Source organism: Arctopsyche grandis, chromosome 3 (assembly GCF_051622035.1).
Source record: "Arctopsyche grandis isolate Sample6627 chromosome 3, ASM5162203v2, whole genome shotgun sequence".
In the NCBI taxonomy this organism is placed as follows: Eukaryota; Metazoa; Arthropoda; class Insecta; order Trichoptera; family Hydropsychidae; genus Arctopsyche; species Arctopsyche grandis.
In genome coordinates this window covers 31618010-31641058 of record NC_135357.1, presented here as the reverse complement: position 1 = coordinate 31641058, position 23049 = coordinate 31618010, and the positions used below count along the sequence as shown (strand labels likewise).

The window sequence follows — 23049 nt, the reverse complement described above, 5'->3', positions numbered from 1 at the left end:
TGTATAGAAACACGTGTCGACCTTTTGACGAGGCGAGCGTGTGCCATGCGTTAATGACTTTCCTGGATATGTGTCGCAGTGACCTGATGAGATCATTTCAGTTGTACTATATGCCTACAGTTGTATGGGGACTGATCTAGTTGTGAAGGTGTTCTTCACCAACAGTCCGCCATGGTTATATAGACGAGTTCGTCTGTGTTTTAGTAGTTATTACTGCTGTTTGTTTGGATAAGGTATTTTATTGTTTGAATATACAAGTGTATAAATATGTTGTTGAAGCGGCTGGATTCGTAGTGTTCTCGAGACGGCTATTGGCTGCTGACTGGTGTCGTGCGGCCGCTGGATCTGTAATGTGTCGTTGTTCTGGATCCGGCTGAGTTGCAAACGTTCTTCCATTGTAGGGTAGTTGGCTCGGCATTTGGCTATGTTCAGGTGTCTCTGGATGTGGCAGAGTGTTGCTGGCTCGGTAGTCGGCTATGTTCAGAAGGTCTCTGGCTCATTTGCTGGTTGATCCTCCAGGTCAGCGTAGTGTAGTAGTGGCTGGTCAGAAGCTGGATGTTGATTGAAGTTTTCTTGTCAAAACTCCCTTTTATACGCTTTTGGCTTAAGTGAATTGGTCGCAGGTGGTTTGCAGCTGTGTGCACACGTGGTCAAGTTCGGTCGCAGGTGGCTTACAGCTGCATGCACACGTGGTCAAGTAGAGTGAGTGCGTGGTGCGTTGGCACTTGTTAATTTATTAATTGTTTTAATCTCCAGTTGTTAGTGCATTGGGATTCCCACAGTTGTATAGGGACGGGTAATATGTTTCGACCATTTTCCGGCATATAGAAACTCGGTTGAGTTTTGAAGAATATCTTTATTGTATAGTTAATACAAGTGTTCAACAAGTACAGTGTAGTCGTAGCGAAGAAGGGTAGTTGTTTGTATGCAGTGGGAGGTCTGGCTGAACTCTCCTGTTGAGTCCACTGTGGCGGGTTTATATACGGTCAACTCGTCATGTCCTGCAGCTGGTTGGGGGTTGACTTGTTCTTCCCTGTTTAGCGGTTGACTTGACTTTCTCTGGAGGTCGCGTCCTGCAGTTGTTTTTAGAGGTCGACCTGCCCTTTTCTGGAGGTCGGGTCCTGTAGTCGTGTTTAGGGGTTGACTTGTAATTGGTGCGTAGGTTAAAAATTAGTAGTATGTGTTTACCATGTATTCCTACAGTTGATCAATCAGGATTCCTATTGCAAACGGTCGCGAAATAGAAAAAATAAACATGGAAAATCTTAGTTGCTTTTAAAACATAGAGTAAAAATTGAAGTTTGTTGTTGAAAAATACGGTAAATGGCCAGTTTGAAATCTAATACTCACAAAGATGCTTAAAATTGTATTTGAAATGAAAATAGTCACTGTAAAATGTAGAAAATGTGCAAATGTAAACGCAGCAATCGACAGTGCATGGGCGGCAATAGTGGCGCTAGGAGCCGCCGGCGTCAGTGGTGTCGGTTGTCGCAGTGCGAACGCGAGAGGTGACGGGCGGCGGCCGGCGAACGGGCTTTCGTGCATTTTTCAGCGCTCGACTCGCTTCAGCTTCAACCCTTCAACCCTTCAACCCCAAGACCGCTTCTCTGCTTCAAGATGGGCGTCGAAATCACCACTATCAGACCCGGAGACGGTGAGTGCGCCCCACCTCACCCCACCCCACCCCACCCCACCCCATTTCATCCTTTTCTTCCCCGCCTCGTGTCACGTGTCACCGACAACTCACTACAATTCCTAGTATAATTGCTCTAAAACTCTGCGACCACGCGCTTCTTCAGTCTCGTGGACAAGAAACGCCTTTTCTTGCCAATGTGACATGTCGAATGTATTTCCCTGTGAGTAATAGCTTGCCATGCGATTGTGCGCCTTATCGCACCTTGATATAAGGCTCATATTCGGTTGACGTTTCCGAGACGTAACTAGACCTACAGTCATAGCACAATCAATGGCGACCATTGTTCACGTAGATTCATCGGCTCTTTTTATAAGCTTTTTTAATGTATATATCTGCGATTTTTATTCATTTCTGTTTTTTAATATTGTGTTTTTTATAATTATAAATTTATATTTTTATTTTAGTGAAATTATATCTTTTTCAGTGACACTGCCCTCTACCCATTTTCAAAATATATTAAAAAAAACCAATAAATTTTTTTTAACCCTTTGGCTGCTACGAGGTTTTTTAATGTCCAAGCGAAAAATGCTAACATTTGTAATTATTTTGAAAAAAATTAAATAAAATATTTTTTTTTACATACTTACTTCGCCGAACGCTTGTAATTTTTATAATACTTTATATACATTTTTAGAAGCAGTTATGGACTCGTGCTCTCTCTTTCTGTCTTGCTTTTACATGCGTGCGTGCGAAAGAGATACCTACATATATACACTAAATAAGTTTTGACGATTATTTTCCGACGCTTTATTTTTTTCAATAATCTATTTTTAGACATCGATGTATCCTAACAAAATGCGATATATTCGAAACAGGTAGCGGTCTTTCTCTCTTTCTTTCTTGGTTTTAATTGTGTACGTGTGAGCGAGACACACAAGGATGTGAAGTTTCTAATAATCAAATATTTTTTCAACATGTATCATAAACATTTTGTATGCATTTCAGTTGCATTCGATTGATTGCATGAATTCGTGACGTCTCGTGACCTATATAATTGAAAGCGGATTTCTATTGTTTTTTTGCCATTTATTTTAACTCTGCAAAATGATATCGGACAGTGAAAGTGATGAAAGCGAAATAATAGCTCCTCGCCGAGGAACTCGACCAATCAGCAGCTCTACTGATTCTGAAAATGAATTTATCGACAATAATCAATTCCCAAGTAATAACTCCTTATATAACATTGACAACGAACCCGAAATTTACTTTGATGATGAACCCGAAATTGAAGAGCTTTTATTTAAAAAATTGATAAAGTTTATAAAGCTTGATTGTAAAATAAATATAAATACGTATACAAAAAAAATGTTTCGTGCCACTGATGCGCTGGTGGCTCAAAGAAAGTATTGAAATACGACAATTAATGACGAAAACAACGATCGTCGTAGCAATCTTCGCCGATTTCAAAACAACGATTTATCGTTGTTGTAGCAGTCAAAGGGTTAAACAATATTTATTTATATATTCATATACTCAACCATTCTAAGCTGCCTATGTATTAAAATAGATTTTTGTATGTGATTATAATAATAAATGCTTAGCTATATAATATAATGATATACTATATATAAAAACGGACGCGATGCATGTTTGTGGGTATGTGCGAGTGCATCGACAAGCTTGGAGATTTCAAAAAACAAATTTTAGAATACCACGAGTATAAGTTATGCACAATTTATTTTTATTTTATATAAGGACGTGGCGTGACGACCGATCGTTTTAAGACGCAGGGTAGTTGGGGGGGGGGGGGGGGGGTGGAGCGCCTGACATGTGCTCCTGATATTGAGCCAGTTGGAACGGGTGGCGTCAGCGTCAAATGCGTTGCGCAGGAGCGCACATACATACACATCCACATTCATTGATGAATGAATGAACATTGTTATTATGTTCGTATTATATTCATACGTTTTATTGGCAGTGTTTATACATTAGTACGGTGGGCGTTATCTCACACAGACACACACAAAGAATAGCGCTATTATGTATCTAAAATATATAATTTCGATAGAGACTTTGTAACTATGTATGTATGCAAGTATGTAAGGTTTGTTGGTAACATCAAAAAACAAATCGAAGTTTCTATGACGACGACAATCGATGGTTTCGATTAGATGTATATTTTTTTCGATTCAAATAAATTTAATAAAAAAGCAAATGAACAATTACTATTAGATACTGAGCGAAGCCGGGTAAAACAACTAGTCTATATATATATAAAATTGAATGTCTGTGTGTGTGTCTCGAATAGGCTCCTAAGCCACTGAACCGATTATGATGGAACTTTCAGGATTTGTTGTATGCATGTCTGGGAAGATTACTGTGAAAAAAAAACGGAAACGGGAATGGGTGTCATTGCAACACTATAATTTCAAATGTTTTCGGGTCGCAACCAACGTGTTCGCTGCCTTCATTTTTTCAACAAATTGAACGGGAATTGCATGCGTTATCGTGACGTTGCAACGCATGCCTGCTTCAACTAGTATGATATAATATTACATATTTTAATTCCTTTCCGAAGCCACCTGTTGAAATCAACGGGCACAGCACTAGTATACTTTTTATAAAAAGTAAGATTAAATTAAAGGCAAACCATTGAATTTTACAATCTTTGATCCAGATTGGTTCAAAGGGTGTGTGTGTGTGTGTGTGTGGAGATGTTCACTAATGTGTCTGTTCATTCTACCGTGTGATCCTTTCTATTTCTAGTAGAAAGACAACATCAAAGCTGATATTTATTCACGTTCTTTGTGCGCTTTATTTTCAGGTATGACCTACCCGAAGCCAGGACAGACGGTAATCGTCCACTACACGGGCACACTCGTCAACGGCACCCAGTTCGATTGCTCTCGGCAACGCAAGCAACCGTTCAAATTCACCATCGGCAAAGGTGATGTCATCAAAGGTTGGGAGCAGGGTTTAGCACAGGTATTTATACGTAAGTGGAACTCGCCGACATCAGTGTGCGAACAATGTTGTCTTAATGTTTGATGTATGTTTCAGATGTCTGTCGGACAGCGAGCGAAGCTGAAGTGCTCTCCTGACTTTGCTTACGGCGCCCGTGGTCATCCCGGAATCATCCCACCTAACGCCGAGCTCAACTTTGATGTTGAACTTCTCAGTGTTGAATAATCAGTGCAATAATGTTGAAACATTGTTGCCCCTCTTTATAAAGATGGCCAGTCTTGTTTCTTGATTTCAACTTTTTTTTCTTTCATTTAAGCATTTAATGTTTTTATGTTTTTTATCTTTGTTAAACTTTTTATTTTTGAATTCATTCAAGCTTGCTAGACTATACTTCTCGTATAGCATTGTTACGGTTACTGTTCTGTGTTGACAAACATCCTCGGCCATTTCATCATTCACTTGTACTAATCGCTGTGTATTTCAACGTTCATCTTTTAGATAGATAAAATTCACTTTTCATTGAGAGAGTAGTCGTCTGTGTCTTCTTAATATCTATTTGTTTAATGTGTGTGTGTGTGTTTGGTAAAAATGGAAGGAGAACGTCGATGAATCTAAATACAATTGCAAACGGGTGTTTGTATTAATCTTCTGATCTGATGTGTATATGATCTGTCATTGCTGGAATTGTACAATTTCAAAAGATGTGAATTTATAATGCTGGCGTTTCATAATTTTATTCAATAAATGTGTTAACATGAGTCGTATTTTTATTTTGTCCTTTTCTATCTTAACATAATATGTATGTATACAAAGATATACTTCATTTCGCTTAGCTCGGCAGATCTTGATCTCGACTCCTATTGGTCGATTAACTTGATAGCATATATATAGCATACGCATTAATGTTTGTCTATAATGATGTTATGACAAATTAGAATCCCATACCTTGCATATTTCTGCCAAGCTAAATTAAATGTGTAGATAAATGAAAGTAAACACTTTTCAAAGTAAGCAGGATTACATTACTGCTTTTTTAATACGATATTTTATTTTTATTAATTAATTAACGCTTAGAATGCTGACCAACGCTGATCGGCGTTTTGCTGACAAGTCCATAGGCCTGCAAAACGCCGATAGGCAGTGTAAATTTTGCATGTAGAAAGTAAACTAGAATACTATCCGCTAAGCCTTTCCAGGTAGCATTGGAAATACATTTAAAATGGGTTGTGTAATCCGTGTCAATGTTTATAAAGACTGGTTTACATCGGAATTTCTGGATTTATAAACATAGCAGAATTACCCGATGGAAATCCCTAACTGCTGAGTATTTTAGATTGTAAACATTATATTTTAAACAACAATGAAGAATATGGAACTAGTTTTGGAAAAATACATTCATTAATAGACTTTTGTTTATTTTATATTGTTGCAAGATATATTAGAGAGTTTAAACACACCTTTAAAAAACTTGAAATCTTCGGCGGTAGCTATCTAGGGTTTGTTTGGATTAGCTACAAATAATTCTATAAGAAATTTTCAGCGTGGCGGACTTTCAACAGAAAAGACGTCAGCACTCAAAGGGTTAATAAGTACTTCAAGAATTACATTAGTATGCTTTTTTGACTTAATTTTTATTATGTATAAAATACTACAAAATAATGCAAATACAGGTGCTAATGAATATAATTATGCCTAAACGTTACAAACTGCATAGTAACTATTTTTTTATTTATTTATAAAATACTATGAATTTGCTTTTATATTGTACAAAAAAGATCTATAAATTTGCAAAGTCAAGTCGGATTGTTTTTGCAAAACTTTGTCCAAATGAAAGACATTGAGGATGTAGAAAAATTTATTCCAATGAAACACCTGTATGTATATTAAGACCACTTGACGAAATAAAGTCTTGAACGTTTAAAAGTTCATTTTTGGGAATTTCGAGGTTTCGATCGGCGCCGAGTCGTTTTTTTCTTCGACGGAGTGCGCCTCGATTTGGAACAGTCGAAGTTGACGGCGTTTGGCCGCCTGATTCTAGGTCAGGCGATGCGAGTCTTCGACGGCAGGACGGCTCGTTTGTCGCAAGACGGGCACGACGCGGCCTGACGCTGCAGAATCAGGAACAATTCCGTCAAGAAGTGCATCAGATGAGCAGCCGTTCCCGCTCTGAGTGCCGGCACGCCGCTAGGTCTGTGGACGCCTCGTACTCGGACGCCCTGCTGACAGAGAGCACCACAGAGTCGGTTCAGCAAAGCGTTCCGGGTGTCTCTGCTCAACGGTTTCATTCTCATTATGAACCGCACTAGATATTCTATCAGGATAGCGTCTTCCTGAAAAGCGTTTAGATTTTTATTTGCCATATTGTGTGTTGGGTATTGTTATTATGGTTGATGGTTGTTACTAGATTGAGTCTTTGCAAACAGTTGGCCGGTTTCTCCGCCCATACTACGATGATTGCTAAGTCTTCTCGGTCAAGGACCGGAGTCTTTAGTCCTTCTAGCCATTCCCATAATAGACCTCCGATAATTGTTAAGTCTTCCTGAAAATTATATCCATAAATAATTTTAAATACATAGGTTATATATCGGCTCTAGTTTTAATTACAATATATGTATGTTAACTTTATTTTTTTTTAAATACATATATATAATTTTTCAAATAAATAAAAAAACAAAATAAAATCACTTATTTTTTCATACAACAAATGAATCTAAAATAGTGTTGCTATTAGTAAAAATTATACAATCTATCATTTTTATTTAGATAAATGCAGGGTTGTAGAGTCTGATTAAAATTTATCGACTCTGACTCCAAACTCCAACTCCAACTTGAACAATTTTAGTAGGATCGACTATTCTTGCCAACTATAGAAGGAGAATGCATAGAATTGCTCTCAGCCTCCAAAAATGTTGCTACAAAAACTCTGCGCGGCAGAGTTTGTTCATTGTTTGCAAAACTTCGTCTCTCTTCTGACTTTCCGTCTCTCTTTTCGATGGCTCGTTTTTAGACGGTACTTTTGTTAACAATGACCATTCTATGCATTCTACTTCTATGTTGCCAACGTATACAATTGTTAGTAATAAAAATAATAGCAATTTTCAAAATATAAAGTAATTAAAAATTGACGTGACCCAATTTATTGAATTATCGGTAATGAAATAGGTATACATAAATAAAAAGGATGTATGTAAAAAGTAAGTACATTAATAGTGTATGTGTATGAATTTCATACACAAATAAATTAATGCGAAAAATGAGAGTAATAAAAAGTACGAGACGGAGGAAATAGTCGGTTTTGGCCACAAAACATCGAAATACCTGCAATTCAACGATTTTATTTATTATTTAATTTAAAATCATGATTTTTATAAAAGAATTATTGAATTAAAATTTATAAGTGGATTTACTTCAATAAAATTAGACTACATATTTGACACATACGTAGTACTATTAATGAAAGAAAATAATAATAAAAATGGGTCGGAGTCGGTTGATTTTTTACAACTCGGGCTACGCTTGAAATGCTCTGACTCCACAGGCTTGGATGAATGGAAATTTTGTTTGCCCAGTTCCGCTGAGGCTCAGTTTTTAATCAAAATACCAGCAGTTTAAAGATAAGTGTCCTTTCAAATTAAAATAATATACCACTATTATATATACGAAGTATACCTCTGTATTTATGCGATTTATTGCAGCTTGACGATTGTTCAGATCGACTTGGAACTCGTGAAGGTATCTGAGTCGTTCCTCGGAGAGTCGATTGTGTTGTACTAACAAAGCCTAAAGCGTTTAAATTACTATAATTGCATAGTTTACTAATTTACAATATAAATTAAACTGTGCAATATACTTCTGCTATTTGTGATGGGGCTATGAAGTTGACATCGTCATCATCAACAATATCTAAGACATCATTCGGAGAAGACGCAGGAGTTGGCGCTGATTTATACAGCTTCATTTGCATATTCACAGTCTTATTGTAGTCGATCTCTTAAAATGACAAGAAAAATATCTAAAATATTTCACATCCCCTTCGGACTTTTCATTGCATTAAATATACATCATTCATTATTTAGTGGTGGATGTATAATAATAATTACCGAGTTTTTTATTTGGGGAATTAGGCGAGCTGGAACAGATGTCTCCACAAGAGGAACAGTAAATCGGCTGATCGATGCTATCCTCGAATACTACAGTCTTGGACTCTTGCTCTGGCTCATCATCTTCACACGGTTTCTTCACCCGTCTCACTCTGCTCGCTAGATATGTACTGGTTACGGGCTTTCCGACGGCAGTGCAGAAACTTGAACCTCCGCCACCGTCTTCGCAATCACATGCTTTTAGCAAACGCTCACAAAGGCAGAACACAATCTGAAAATGAAATACTTGTACAGTATGTAGAAATACAATACAGCTTGTACGAGCTTTCAGCAAAGCCAAAGCAATCATCTATTCACTCCAGATAAACAAACCTTGAGTTCAAGGGAACAACCGAAACAGCATAAATCCTATTACCCCATAAAACACAAGGCACGCGACCACACAAAGGATACCCTTGAGCCTGGAAGAATCTTCGAGAACGAGATGACATCACCTCACCCATATCCAGACCACCGATAAAGGCGATTCGACTCGCTCCAGATAAACAATCATCAAGCAAACTTGAGGCACAGCCACACAAAGGATACCCTTGAGCCTGGAAGAATCTTCGAGAACGAGATGACATCACCTCACCCATATCCAGACCACCGAAAGGCGATTCGACTCGCTCCAGATGAATACCCATCAAGCAACCTTGTGGCACACCCATACAAAGGAAACCCCTGAACCCGGAGGAATCCCCGAGAACAAGATGACATCACCGTGTCCATATATAAAACAGTACAGCAGCCACAGACGGCAGTTCAGTCAGGCTTTCCCCTGAAGCAGGCAACTAGCCCACTTCCCCGTGAATTTTCTGCACTGACAATAAACTTGTATACTGAAGAAAATAAATTTCCTTTGTTATCTACAACGAGTTTCCATAGGCCGGGTTACGGTCACAACATAACCTCCTGTCCTATAAGTAAAATATTCTGCAATCAAGCAATTTTGAATCATACTTTGGGTAAATGTCTAAAGACTCTCTCCTCCATTCCGTGCAATGTAGCACGTTGCCGGTGAAGATGTTGACTCAAACCAAACTCAGTGGATTTGTTCCGATCCTTCAAAGGCTCCCTATAAATGTAAACATGAAACTAATCTAAAAATCATTCTGTAATATATTATAATAGTACTGATCGGTACTACCGAGCCAGTTCTTTACTTTATATTGAAGATTGCAGTCTGCGGAAGTAAATAGCGTTCAAATTGATGAACTGCAGCCACTTGTTCTGTCGTCTGAACTGCTTTTTCGCGTCTCAATCGTACAAGACCGATGGCTTCATCAGCTCTCATCCGTGCTGCGTGAACTAAATAACAAGCTACCAGCACTCCCGTTCGACCCAATCCTAAACATAATACTTGTGTTATAAATCGATGCGGTGCAAACGATCGACAAGCGCCAGACAGACTGAACCACAGATTAACGACACGTGTACCTTATGCGTGCGCACTGCTCGCACTTACACTAAGCGAAATCTACTCGAAGTCCCGACATACCTACCCTGTATACGTTCTGTGCTTCTGATACTTAAGTTCCGAATTTTGCCTTATTAAACTCGCCAGAAAGATCAAACTCAATTTTAATAATTACCATTTTAATAATTGCATCTGTGCACATCGAAAGGTTACTCGTCATCTGATGTGCAATCTATCATTCGAGAAGACGAGAATTGCATTTAAAGCAGCCATCCAGTTAATCTGTGGTTCAGTCTGTCTGGCGCTTGTCGATCGTTTGCACCAAACCCGTTATAAATTCATACAATCGTTCATTATACATATAAATGTGATAGTTTAATGTCAGCTCACCAGCATGACAGTGAATGGCGACTTTGCCCTCGGATGCAGCGAATGCTAAGACTTTCACGGCGTCCAACAATGATCTGAGGCCACAAGTGCTGTAGTCTTCCCATGCAAAGTTATAGTAGTATACTGAAAAACAACATGATTAATTCGAATTAATCATGTTGATTAATTGTTTAGTTTGATTTGTGTATTAACTGTTATTGTTCATGAAGATGCTGGGATCATAAGTGAATCCGGATGGTTCTAGTGGTGGGCCACAGCGAGCGTGTTCTCCGGCTGTCTGAAGATTGATCACACTGCGGATACCCCAACTGAAATCGAATATTAAATGCTATATAATCGAAGACCTTCATTGATATTTTTTCATACAAAATGTTATTCTATAATATACATTTTATGTATGTACGTATATTTGTAATAAAATAGCTGGATCGATTTATAATTGAGATAGCGTTAATGCTATGCTTTTGATTTATATCGAATATTTAATGGAAGAATGTTTTGTAGTTGAAATTATATAATTTTATGTATGAATGTGTATGAATGTAGATATATCAGTATTTATGAAAACTTGTATCTATGTATGTATATCTATCTATCTATATAAAAATGAATGTCTGTGTGTGTGTATGTCTCGAATAGGCTGCTAAACTACTGAGCCGATTACGATGAAACTTTCAGGATTTGTTGTGTGCATGTCCGGGAAGATTACTGTGAAAAAAAAACGGGAATGAGTGTCATTGCAACGCAATAATTTCAAATGTGTTCGCTACCTGCGTTTTTCCGACAAATGGGAACAGGAACGGAAATTGCATGCGTTATTGTGGCATTGCAACGCATGTCGGGGTTCAGCTAGTTATAATATAAAACATTGTAGATTAATAACGGTGTAACAAAAAATAATTATTGCATTATAATTATTGCATTATAATCACACTAGTGGACTGTGTGCACTGTAAAAATTACGCAACTATAATTTTTATTACAATAAGCGCTAATTTTGTGCTCCGTGTCCTGAATTGAAAGGTTCCTATAAAAAGGGGCTTTCTGCTATCCAATGCTAGTTTTTAATATAAAATTAGTCAAAGTTAGTATGCTATGCCCATCTTTTTGAAGGGTTTTAAGAGCGCGTTTCGCATGTCTTATACAGTGGTGTAGTGGGGCCAGGACGGCATAAAAAAAAATCACATTTTCGAGACGGAACGCGTTCCGGCATACAAATTTCACCTTTTTAATATCAAAAAACTATAAAATTTTTATTTTTTCGAAAAATTTTACCACTTAAATTGCCGATATTTTGCCAGGTTACGGAAAAATTAAATCGAGTCTCTATGTAAACGATTTAAATTATCTTTTCGGAAAAAGTTTACAAGCATTTAGGGAATATTTAGACATATTCATTTAACAGACAGATTTAACTACATTAGCTAAGTATTCTAAAATCATTCATTGTAGTTCCTCTGAATGTGAAAGAGGGTTTAGTTGCATGAATCATATTATAAGTAACACTAGGTCTAGATTAGAAATAGAACAAGTATCTAACTTGATGTTTATTAAACTTCACGGTCCTCCTCTTGAACCATAGAAACCAAAGGAATATGTCTAAAAATGGCTCAGAAGCCATAGATCAGCCATCGACAGTCAGACGAGAATTTGTAAAAAAAAAGATGTCAGTGAAGATGAACTCACTTGTAAAGATGAACTCATTTTTTTTTAGAAATCGAGCGTTCCGGCACCTTAAAATTTAGCACTGGTCATAGAGCTATGCGAAATAAGCCGGGAGAGTGAGAGACAGAGAGAGAGAGAGAGGCACGTAGTTTGATGAAACAGAGGTGCGAGAAGCGTGCGCGCAGTCTGGCGTGTTTTGCGTATAGCTACAAACTACAAGCACGAATTTTCGTGCACTGCGCCTCTACTCTAGCTACATATGTTATAATTACCTATGAAATTGTTGAATAATGTTCCAGGATGCTATTGAAGAAGTGCTCGGTCTAGCCATCGCTAATATATCATCTGTGATCCTGTAATGTTACATCAATTATAAAAAAGCACGAGTTTAAGAAAATTGATTAAAATGGAATTTGAAATACCAGTGTGAGTATACTCCTTGAAGGGCGAGTTGTTCGGGGGGCCATCTCTGGGGGCGCTCGTACCGGCAGCGGGAGCCCCCGCAGAGGAGGGCGCAGCGCGCGGGCTCCGGAGCCAAGTGGCGGGCTCTTTCCCCCAAAGCGCTGTACTGAGCGCGGCTCTGCCCCCAACTGGCGCCGGCCCCCATCTGCGCCCCCTTCTGCGCCCCCTTCTGCGCCCCCTTCTGCGCCCCCTTCTGCGCCTCCGCCCCAGCGCTCTCACTCTCGCTCTCGCACCACACGGCCATCGGATCGCCAACCGGCTACAACCAAATCATCTGCAAATCAAATTCAAAATCTTACAACTTAGTTATATTCATATAGGAGCATATTGCATCCTTAGAGCCGTGCCAAACTGGGTGACTTTGTTGCGCAACCAGATCAAATGCATGCAGTTATATGGAGCATGCCACACTGGGCAACTCACTGGTTGCCCGAGTCATAAAGTCACCCAACCAGCGAGATCAGCTGCCGGACTTTGGTCTAGTCACAGTGATTGTATTGCTTGAGTGAAGAGTATGATCTCTCGAAATGTATAGCGTTGTATTGAGGAGTACCACACTCGTTAATTAGTTGCCGGCGACTACATAATAAAATAAACTATTAACACATGTGAGCGGATTCTTGGTCGTTTCTGGTTGACCGAGTTGGGTGACCAAAATTGACCAGGAGTAACTACGCTTGAGTAATAAAGTCGCTCGTTATGCCCCGATCTAGTATAGTGGTGATAAGTCCACGATTTGGCTTAAATTGAGTTATTAATAATGCTTTGTTCTAATTTTCATATTATATCAAAGCATACACATAGGATATTATATTATAGGTAACATTTCAAAATACCAAACTATCAAACTCTCCGAAACTACTCGTTGCAATGTCAACGGCCTAAACACTAGTAGAAATTGAAAACCAGTAAAATAAAAAAATATATATTTATCATCATTCTGACATTATTTATAGGGTTCGGTGATTATTCCGCAAAAAGCGATTTCGCACACGTCACTAAAATCTCGATCACGGAACATCTGGCACTCAAAAACTCCATCAATCGAAAGCTACCCAAGCGAAATATTGTACTAATGAGATATTCCAGCCAGATATTCCGTATTTGCGATTTTTGTGGCAACGATTGTTGTGCGCAATATGCGCAATAATCCGTTGACATATTTATAGGAAGCATTGATAGAAGCAATATTGTAATTATGAGAAATTTTGACTGATATGCAATCAATATCGATCCCCGATCGGATTTAATGATTTTTTTAGATAATTAATGATTGTCTGTGCATTTTGAGGATAATCGTTAATCATTAATCCTATTTACTCTGAATATTAATATTTTAAAATGTATATTTTTGATCTACCGGAAGTAGGGCCTCCCCTTGATGGCGTTCAAATAAATCAAACTTTGTGCATAGCATTTTCCAGTTATTTGTTCAAACGTCACACAATTCACCAATTTAACGTTAGAACGAATTATTTATAAGACATGTCACACATTTTTGAGTAATACTGTGACATGAATTAATACAGTTTAGTTTAATTTTAATATAATTTTAGTAATAGAAGCAGTAAATGGCGTGACTGTTGGAAAAAATACCGCACTTTAATTTGAATTTACCAAGGACACTGCATTAGAGACGAAAGGTATATATAATAAATTAACCACACACACATACATACATATATAAAACAGCTCGTGCTGTGAAATAATTATAAAATCACCAGTTCAAGTTGAAATTTCACTTTTCAAAATGCAGATATCGCGCATGCAAACATCGTCCATTGTACACAATAAATTGTATGTGTGTTATATATTTCCGTAAATATTATATAAAATGAACGGTACTGTACACCTCTGTGTAAAATAAAAACACAGTGTTTTCATAAAATATATAATAATTTCACCTGGAGGATGTTCCAATGTGGGCTATGTAAATAAACTTTTGTCAGTTCGGTTTGTTTAGGCTTGTCGTGCGATGTTCCACTCGATGAATTACTAATGAAGATTTTCCCAAGTGTATTTATTTAGCTCGGCAAGTGTGTTGTTTAATTAAATATTTACAGGAAAGAAGATTCCGTCTTTCTAATGGTGCGTTCACACCGAGTGTGTGTTTTTAGTCGTACTAAAAGTGTTAGAAAATGAATTTATATTATATATGCAGGGGCGGCTCGTGATCAACAGCGTGGGCTAGTGGTTAGTATATTATGCTTTCAAGCGCAGTGACCTTGGTTTGTGAATCTAGGTCGATCGTTTCCTTTCAGAGTTTGCCAATTTTTCGGAAACGGTTCCTATAAATTGGCATTTCCTTTCCAATATCTCTTTCAAACCTTAAGAGGGCTGTACACCTGAAACCTTAATTTTGTTACCGTTCCTTTCTTCGATATATATATTGAGTGTATGTATATATTGAGTGAATGCGACAATATATATATATTGAGTGAATGCGACAGTTGCGCTTCGACCAGATAAAACGTATTTTAAATTGACAAAATCGAGGTTTCGTATTCTACTATTTTCTCCTCCAAAACTGGACCAATTTTTAAAAAAATTTCATCATCGGTATGAGAAAGATACTTTCTGTGCATCCATCGGCGTATTTTTTTTAAAATCGACCGTTAAATAAGCACGCTGGACTCGTTTCGTGGGTGTAAAAAAGAGGTGATTTTATAGATGTTTGGCGGCTCTTAGCTCATATAAAAAATAATTAATCAAAAAAATAAAACGATAGATGCACCCCAATGGTGGATATTCATAGCATATTAAAAAATAATTTCTCTAGTGCCATAATTGAGGAAGGGAGAAGTAAAGTACGTTTGTATGGACAAGGCGCTGCTGTTCAGCCCTCTTAAGTTATTTAGCATCTTGAGGTTCGCCAATTTCTGTAATAAAATTCTGCAAAAATGTCTCCAAAGATGTCACTGTGGATGATGTTTGTATGCATTCGCATCGTATAAAATGCTTGTATTAATTGTATTATTGTATTGTGTTTGTATTAGTAAGCTCGTCGCTTTGGAGCGATCTGTTAAGGTGAGTTTACATGTTTGATTGAAATAAAATAAAATAAAATAAATAAACAAAATGAGGTGGGGCACGAAAAGGCTAAAGCCTCCTCCCCCTTAAAATATTTTATGCAAGGAAAATTATTATTTTTTTAACAAATTACCAACCTTGTTTATTATGTGTTCTGAAAAAGCAAAAATGAAAAAGCAAAAAAGAAATGAATAAAATGTCATATTGTGATTAACAATTTAAACATACCTTGGAAAATATAGTTAAAATGTCGAAAAACGTTGACCGTATCGTGTATTTTTCAAATCGTATATGGAATATAGACGACCGGAGCTGGTGTATTCTGCCCCAAAGAGACCTTTACGCAGCGAAATAAAAGCGGCTTTCTGTATTCGATAATACGGATCTTTTTTCTCTGCTTCGATTGACTGTCCACACTCTACACACAGTACCTCTCGTAAGTGTCAGTTAAGAGTAGCAGATAAACTGAAGCTGGCGACTACGGGACCACGCCAGATAAGCGACTGCCCCGACCTGAATTACGAACCACATAAACAAACACTTGTTGACTCTCGACGAGACACCAACAATAAACAAAAACTATTTTCTATTTTAGTAAGGAGAAATGTATGTGGGCCCTTGAAGACCCGCCACTGTATATGTAAATATATGGGTCAAGGTAAGTCAATGCATATCATATGGTTTCTGTGATTTGTGAGTATCAGGCGTTGTCCAGGTACATGTCGCATTGCATGTAAATACATACATACCTATATATAATACATAGATATATAGCTACATTCGTTTTCATTTACAAATTCAATATAGAATATTAAGTCAAAATATGAACTTGAAATACTTTCATTGTTTGAAATAGTTTATTGTTTGACTTTATATTGTGCATGCCCCAGTACAGTACAAGAAATTAAACGTCATAAATGTAGGAAAGATTTTTGAACGTGCAAAATGAGCAGTTGGTGAAAGTGCCTAGTGTGTGTGGACGGAGTGTGTACTTCCTAGTATATAACCGTACATGGAGCACCTGCCTTTTGGCAGGACGTATATACGTATACTAAACGCTGTTTGGTCTAATCCGTGTGCATTCTGATCTTACATACATATACATATGTATTCGCATAATTTTAATCAATATTATGAGATCATAAGGAAATTCAGCCTTGAGATTTTGACTGAATTTTTTTCGAACGAGTATTAAATTTGTTTATTTTTATGTAAGTACATATGTCTTATTTGATATACAATAATATTACTTTGAGAAGCTTGATATTATATCTGCCAGCACACATATACATATATGTACATAAATACTGAATATTTGAGATTATCCAGAGTAGAATCTATATACATGTTTCGAAAAATAGTCATCAGGAACTTGACGTTGGTAGGATGATTTTTGCCAATATGAGGAACCGTTTAAACAATGAAAATCAGACAAATTAGCAAACTCTGATAAGAGACGATCAACTTGGAGTCACACATATCCAAGTCTAACCAGAGTATTAAATATTAGCACGAGATCGAACCCAGTAATCACTCGGTGCTAAACATAAACGCAACCACCGAGCCATACTGCTGGCTAAAAAACGCTAGTATGTCTGATCTATGCCAGATCAAAACTCATCCTCAGGAGTGTTTTTGGTGATACATTATCCTTGTATCGACATATGTTTGACAATAATCGACAATGGTGATTTCCATATTTGAAGAAATGTTGGAGAAACTTGTCAAAATAATAAAATCGTACTAATAAACAATGACTTTAGACACTCCCATTTACAGCTTGAGTCTACCTAGCCATGCCGTGCTGTATGGCATGGCTACGAGTGTCTGCGCCTTAAATGTACTTCTCGTACGAGTTTATATTGAATTATTGGAATAATAAAATAGATTTTGAAACATTGTGAATATTCCATTGAAAGTTTGTTGAAAATCTGTCGAATAGTTTTCTCGTTCCGTATACTTTTCAAACTAAGTCAAAATTTCATATATGAAATACTAAATCAGACAGCGGTGAATGTGGCACGTGGATTTTTTTAGATAGTATTGTTACGTACGCTGCGGATTAAGCGAATAGAATCCCAGAAACTATGTGACCGTTCAAGGGTTATCTGTTATCGGATTAACTATGTAAGTGCTTGCACTTACTTCCAGGATTATATCTGGACTCTAAGTGCATTTAGGCTAAACAATGACCGTTATTAGTTATTTCTCAGAATCGATACGGGGAGACCCAATGTCATGGAAATACATATCCGAATACGTGACTATACCACAGGTAAACAGATTAGGCGTCCTGAGAGATCTACCCTTTATAAGGCGGTATGTAGGCGATATCAGGTCATTCTGGACGGAGCAGTGACCGTGCGTGTATCTCCTGAATCATCAATAAATGCTGTGAAACGACTGTTGGCCTTTTACTTGGATCCTCCACCCACCCCTACGCAATAGTATTAAACATATACATAGAAAAAATGTGATATTCATGGCACGCGTGCATGGAATAGTCCTTTCAAAACGACACATTCCAAAACACATACTAAAACGATCATTTGGACCATTTTCGGTAAAATTGAATCCTTGCTTGACAGTGATCGATAACGAATATGGGATACACCGCTATCGATCATTGTCAAGCAAGGATACAATTTTACCGAAAATGGTCCAAGGGGTCGTTTTGGTATAGATCAATGTCGATCAAGGATAAATACTACCATACAATTTCAACGACACAGGTCGAATGTGTCGTTTTGAAAGGACTATCCCATGCACGCGTGCCATGAACGTCACATTTTTTCTATATGTTTAAAACTATTATTACGTAGGAGTGGGTGGAGAATCCAAATAAAAGCATTCACAGCATTTATTGGGTGATTAAGGAGATCCACGCACTGCCAGTGCTCCGTCCAGAATGCCTTCATATAGCCTAAGTAACCTGCTTATAAAAGGCAGGTCGCTCACTGCATCTTCCTCGACGCGTTTGTTTACTATTGTTACGTACGCCGTGGATTGAGCGAATTGCACTTAGACCAACGGATATCTGTTATCGGATTAACTAAATGCATGCACTTACTTCCAAAGATTATATCTGGACTCTAAGTGCATTTAGGCTAAACAATGACCGTTATTAGTTAGGTGCCGGGTTCTATCCCTGAATGAAAATGAATTTTTCAGAGTATGCTGTTGGTCAGACCTGGATTTGTGACTCCAGGTTGATCGTTTCCTATCAGAGTTTGCCAATTTTCTCTGTTTCATTGTTGAAACGGTTCCCGGAAAAAAAATTGGCTAAAAATCCTTCCTACCTACTATGTCACCACTATTTGAAAAATTTGATTGATGTACAATAAAAATTTATGTACAATTCATAGATGTCTCGTTAATTTGCGAGTTTTTTCAGTGTCTCGCAATTCAACGACTTATAATAAAAAATGCTGTATTTGTATTTGTAATTGGCCAGGAAGGCGCATTGGGATTTACCTGTAAGGCCTTCCTGGTATATATGTAAAATAAAAATAAAAAATAAAATAAATTTCTCAGAATCGGTACGGGGAGACCCAACGTCGTGGAAATACATATCCGAATACGTGACTATACAACAGGTAAACAGATTAGGCGTCCTGAGAGATCTACCCTTTATAAGGCGGTACGTAGGCGATATAATTCATTCTGGACGGAGCAGTGACCGTGCGTGTATCTCCTGAATCATCAATAAATGCTGTGATACGACTGTTGGCCTTTTACTTGGATCCTCCACCCACCCCTACGCAACACTATTGTTATAGTCACGTACTAGATATGCAGTCCCACGGTCTCGGCATGCACTCCCACGCTTTCGTGCTGTCAATTCTGAGAACTCTAGCGGGAAGTGGCTGGGTGCCGTTACCGACCACTAAGTCCATTCGGGGGTTTCCATTGTTAGCCGACAGCACTTAAACCTGGAGATAAACCAATTAAAACGGCGGCTCCTTTTCGCATATGCTACACATTCACCGCTGTCTGATTTCGCCCTAATACTTACAAAACATGGCGCGTTTATGAAAGCACCATTGATGCCTTGGCGAAAATCGTTTCATTTTTACAGAACGATCGATCGTCGAGAAAAAAATTCCGAAATAATAAATAAGTCGCAAGTAAAAATACGACAGGTATCGATTAACGACTGATTGGCCGTATTGTGTGCGACCCATAATAATATAATAGACGGGATGGAAATGTAGGTAGTTTTTTTTTGGTAGGTCTCCTTGAAAGCCGCGCTCGTTTCGTATAATTTTCATTGATTTTCCGGGCGTCCTTTTATTGCGATGGTGAAAAGTTATGGTCTCGTGCACAAATCCGACTTCCGGGGTAAATATTGCCGGAATTCAACGATTCTAAATATGTATTTGCACGCTATATAGCACGAGATGTTCCGAAAGTCTCATTCATACCAGGCACCACGTGTCACAGACTGAAACCCAGACCGGCTATCGCTTAACCCAAATCACCGTAAAGAGCTCAAACTCCGAATAAAAATAAAACTACCACAAAATTCAAGTTGTGTGCCTGTATCTGCATGTAACTTTTGTGCGATATTACCATTGTGAAGTAAAAATAAGTGAGATAACCTTTTATGCATGCATGTATATATTTCATGTGTTGTATTATGTATATCTTAAATGTGTTTATATTACACTAGTGTTGTACTCGATGAAATATATCATCGCACGGGTGTTGGAATATTAAGTTATTAAATAAAAATAAAAAAAGAGGACACCTATAAGGGGAGGTACCATTTCCGGTCAACTTAAAAATTTGAAAAAAAATTACGACGTGTCGATAAAAATTTCATTAACCGATACTAAGTTTCGGTTCGATAGAACTAACGGTATTAAAAATATCCCCAAAATACACACACACACATTTTTTCTAGATCATGAAAACGTGATCAGTGATCGATTCTGAGTTCGAATCAGTCAAAATCTCGAGTTCGAATTTTCGCATGATGACAAAACTTCATCTATTGTTACTACGTACATACATAGATAAAGTAAAAAATTAAACGTAATGTAATTTTTTCAAATACCTTTTAAATATATTTAATTTCATATTTATATTTAATTGTTTAATATGAAAAGAAAACGGTAAAAACTACCTATGTACATATAAACAATATAAAACACCAACAGAAGAAAAAAATAATTAAATAAATTTTCGGTGGTAATAAATAGACGGTGCTAAATGCTCAGAGACTTAGCAGTATATAAATAAGTTTTTTTCTTTCGTTATTATATTCGTACGTTTTGTTCGCAGTGTTTTAGCTATGACGTATATATGTATGTATGTTGAAATCACACGGGGAAGAACGGCACGTCATGTGCTTGGCTCCCCCCCAGGGGGGTTCTCCTACATTTCTTCAAATATGATATACACCGTTATCGATCACTGTCAAGCAAGGATAAATACAAGGATACAATTTTACCGAAAATATTCAAGGGGGGTGATTTTGGGACGGTGTGTGCTGGGCGTTCCATGAGTATGTGCAAGGCATTCCACATTTTTTTCGCATGTCTAAAACTATTTTATTTAAAAAAAAAACATGTGCGTTATCTTACACAGACACACACACACACATACAGAATAGCGATATTATATTTATGATCTTAAATGTGTTTATAATATAATATATGTACATATGTTACTTAAAATAATGATAGTAAATAATTTAATTCATTTGTTTGAAGTTTTAAATAAAAAGTTTTCAATTAATGTAATTGCTATTCATTTGTTGGATATATTTGAATAAAATAACCATTATGAGAATTTAAGTTTCTTCAATGTTTCCATGGATTTTTGTTGACAAAAAAAGAATGTGTGGTTTTTATTGATGATTCCTTGTTTGATGAGTGGTATTTATTATTTTATTCATTCGAAGGTATGCGTTATCTTTTATACGTAACCAGCTGAACCCGGCAAGCGTTGCAATGCCACAATAACGCATGCAATTCTCGTTCCCGTTCCCGTTCCCGTTCACGTTCCCATTTTCGTTACCGTTCCCATTTGTCGGAAAAATCTAGGCGGCGAACACTTTTTCAATTATTTCAATTGTTTGTTGATTTTAACCTAAACAGCGTAGGTTGCGAACTGATTTGAAATTATTTGCCATGCAATGCCACTTATTCCCGTTTTTCCCGTTTTCGTTCTCGTTTTTGGGGATTTTTTTTATTGAAACCATCGCGGACATACACATAATAACTCCTGTAGGTTTCATCGCAATCGGTTGAATGGTATAGGAACGCATACGTGACAGACAAACAGATAAACATTGATTTTTATACATACCTATACGTATATAGATAGATACAAACATATGTATATGAGCTTTTATAAAAAAAAATGAAGAATTGATTAATTCAATCACACATTGACTATTTGATGAATGAAACTTTTTAAGACCATCTTTCTCTCAATATACATATATTGAAATAAAATCACCACTTAATTAAATATAACACTAAAATTGTGCAAGTTCTCATAGAACTGTCGTAACCACTTATTTGATACAAATCACATTTATGAGCAGCGAATTGAATGGTCATTTTATTTCAATCACTATTTTTAAAATAAACTATTAGTAGTATATAAATTACTAGTTGTTTTACCCGGCTTCGCTCAGTGTTTGTAATATAAACAGCTTAAACATGGCGAATCTAATAGTAAATATTCATTCGTTTTTTTATTAAATTTATTTGAATCGAATAAAATATAAAGTAATTAGGTGAGTATTTTTTTGACAAATAGTCAATAGCTAAACAGTCAATGGTATAATTTATTGACTAAATCATACAAAGCTACTGTTAATTCAAGTAATCCATGCAAATATCAACATTAGCACACATTTCTCTAAGAATCTGTATGTAAACGGAGGTTAAAAAATCGAATTTGAATTGGAAAACTACTAAAATTTGTATAATTTGCAAAAAAAGGCATGTTATATTGAATAAGCCTTATGTACTGTACTTTTAATGCTGTTATGCTGTACATTAACATTAGAATAAGATAATACTATGATTACTAACAAAATTAAATTAAAATTGTAAAATAGAAAATGATCAGTAGATCAGTAGCTATTAAAATAGATATAAGATGTATTGTGAACATAATTTCGTTATAATAATCAAATGCTGATTGATTTTTTTTCATTTTGTAACTATGGATATAAAACAACAGCAATAATAAATAAATCGTAAAAATTTAGTACTGCAGCAAAAAAATGCCATAAAAATATACAGTTGTTTTATTAGAACTCACCTGTCACTTATATTGACTTATTGTTGAAGATTTGTACTGCAGCTATGTATGTATGTGTG

The 23049-nt window shown here is 36.8% G+C and overlaps 2 protein-coding genes and 1 long non-coding RNA gene across 3 annotated transcripts; 1 reads left to right on the top strand and 2 right to left on the bottom strand.

Moving 5' to 3' along the window:
• The first annotated feature begins 1383 nt into the window (after positions 1 to 1383).
• Positions 1384 to 5369, top strand: Fkbp12 (peptidyl-prolyl cis-trans isomerase Fkbp12). Its single transcript, XM_077427699.1, has 3 exons — positions 1384 to 1654; positions 4461 to 4621; positions 4697 to 5369. Exons 1-3 carry the CDS (start codon positions 1618 to 1620, stop codon positions 4823 to 4825), a joined length of 327 nt encoding a protein of 108 aa, XP_077283825.1. The 5' UTR covers positions 1384 to 1617; the 3' UTR covers positions 4826 to 5369.
• Positions 1488 to 5357, bottom strand: LOC143909621 (uncharacterized). The gene is made up of 2 exons (XR_013260352.1): positions 3145 to 5357; positions 1488 to 2182 (listed from the first exon to the last, which is right to left on the bottom strand). It is a non-coding gene; the product is annotated as an uncharacterized LOC143909621 (long non-coding RNA).
• Positions 5370 to 6639: 1270 nt separating the features above from the next.
• LOC143909199 (uncharacterized) lies at positions 6640 to 13063 on the bottom strand. Its single transcript, XM_077427101.1, has 12 exons — positions 13037 to 13063; positions 12637 to 12935; positions 12487 to 12567; positions 10742 to 10857; positions 10550 to 10672; positions 9906 to 10089; positions 9703 to 9817; positions 8701 to 8971; positions 8451 to 8590; positions 8270 to 8380; positions 7002 to 7139; positions 6640 to 6930 (listed from the first exon to the last, which is right to left on the bottom strand). The coding sequence occupies exons 1-12, from the start codon at positions 13061 to 13063 to the stop codon at positions 6640 to 6642; spliced, it is 1896 nt and encodes a 631-aa protein (XP_077283227.1).
• Between the last annotated feature and the right edge of the window lie 9986 nt (positions 13064 to 23049).

What these genes read in the sequence shown, in the direction of transcription:
- LOC143909199 (XM_077427101.1), bottom strand. Translation starts at nt 13,063, where the DNA reads ATGCATTTGATCTGGTTGCGCAACAAA. An exon ending in ATTATTCAACAATTTCATAG is followed by an intron (nt 10,858 to 12,486) that starts GTAATTATAACA and finishes ATTCGATTTCAG; the next exon opens with TTGGGGTATCCGCAGTGTGA. An exon ending in CATCTTCATGAACAATAACA is followed by an intron (nt 10,673 to 10,741) that starts GTTAATACACAA and finishes GTTGTTTTTCAG; the next exon opens with TATACTACTATAACTTTGCA.
- Fkbp12 (XM_077427699.1), top strand. Translation starts at nt 1,618, where the DNA reads ATGGGCGTCGAAATCACCACTATCAGACCCGGAGACG. An exon ending in CACTATCAGACCCGGAGACG is followed by an intron (nt 1,655 to 4,460) that starts GTGAGTGCGCCC and finishes CTTTATTTTCAG; the next exon opens with GTATGACCTACCCGAAGCCA. An exon ending in GGGAGCAGGGTTTAGCACAG is followed by an intron (nt 4,622 to 4,696) that starts GTATTTATACGT and finishes TGTATGTTTCAG; the next exon opens with ATGTCTGTCGGACAGCGAGC.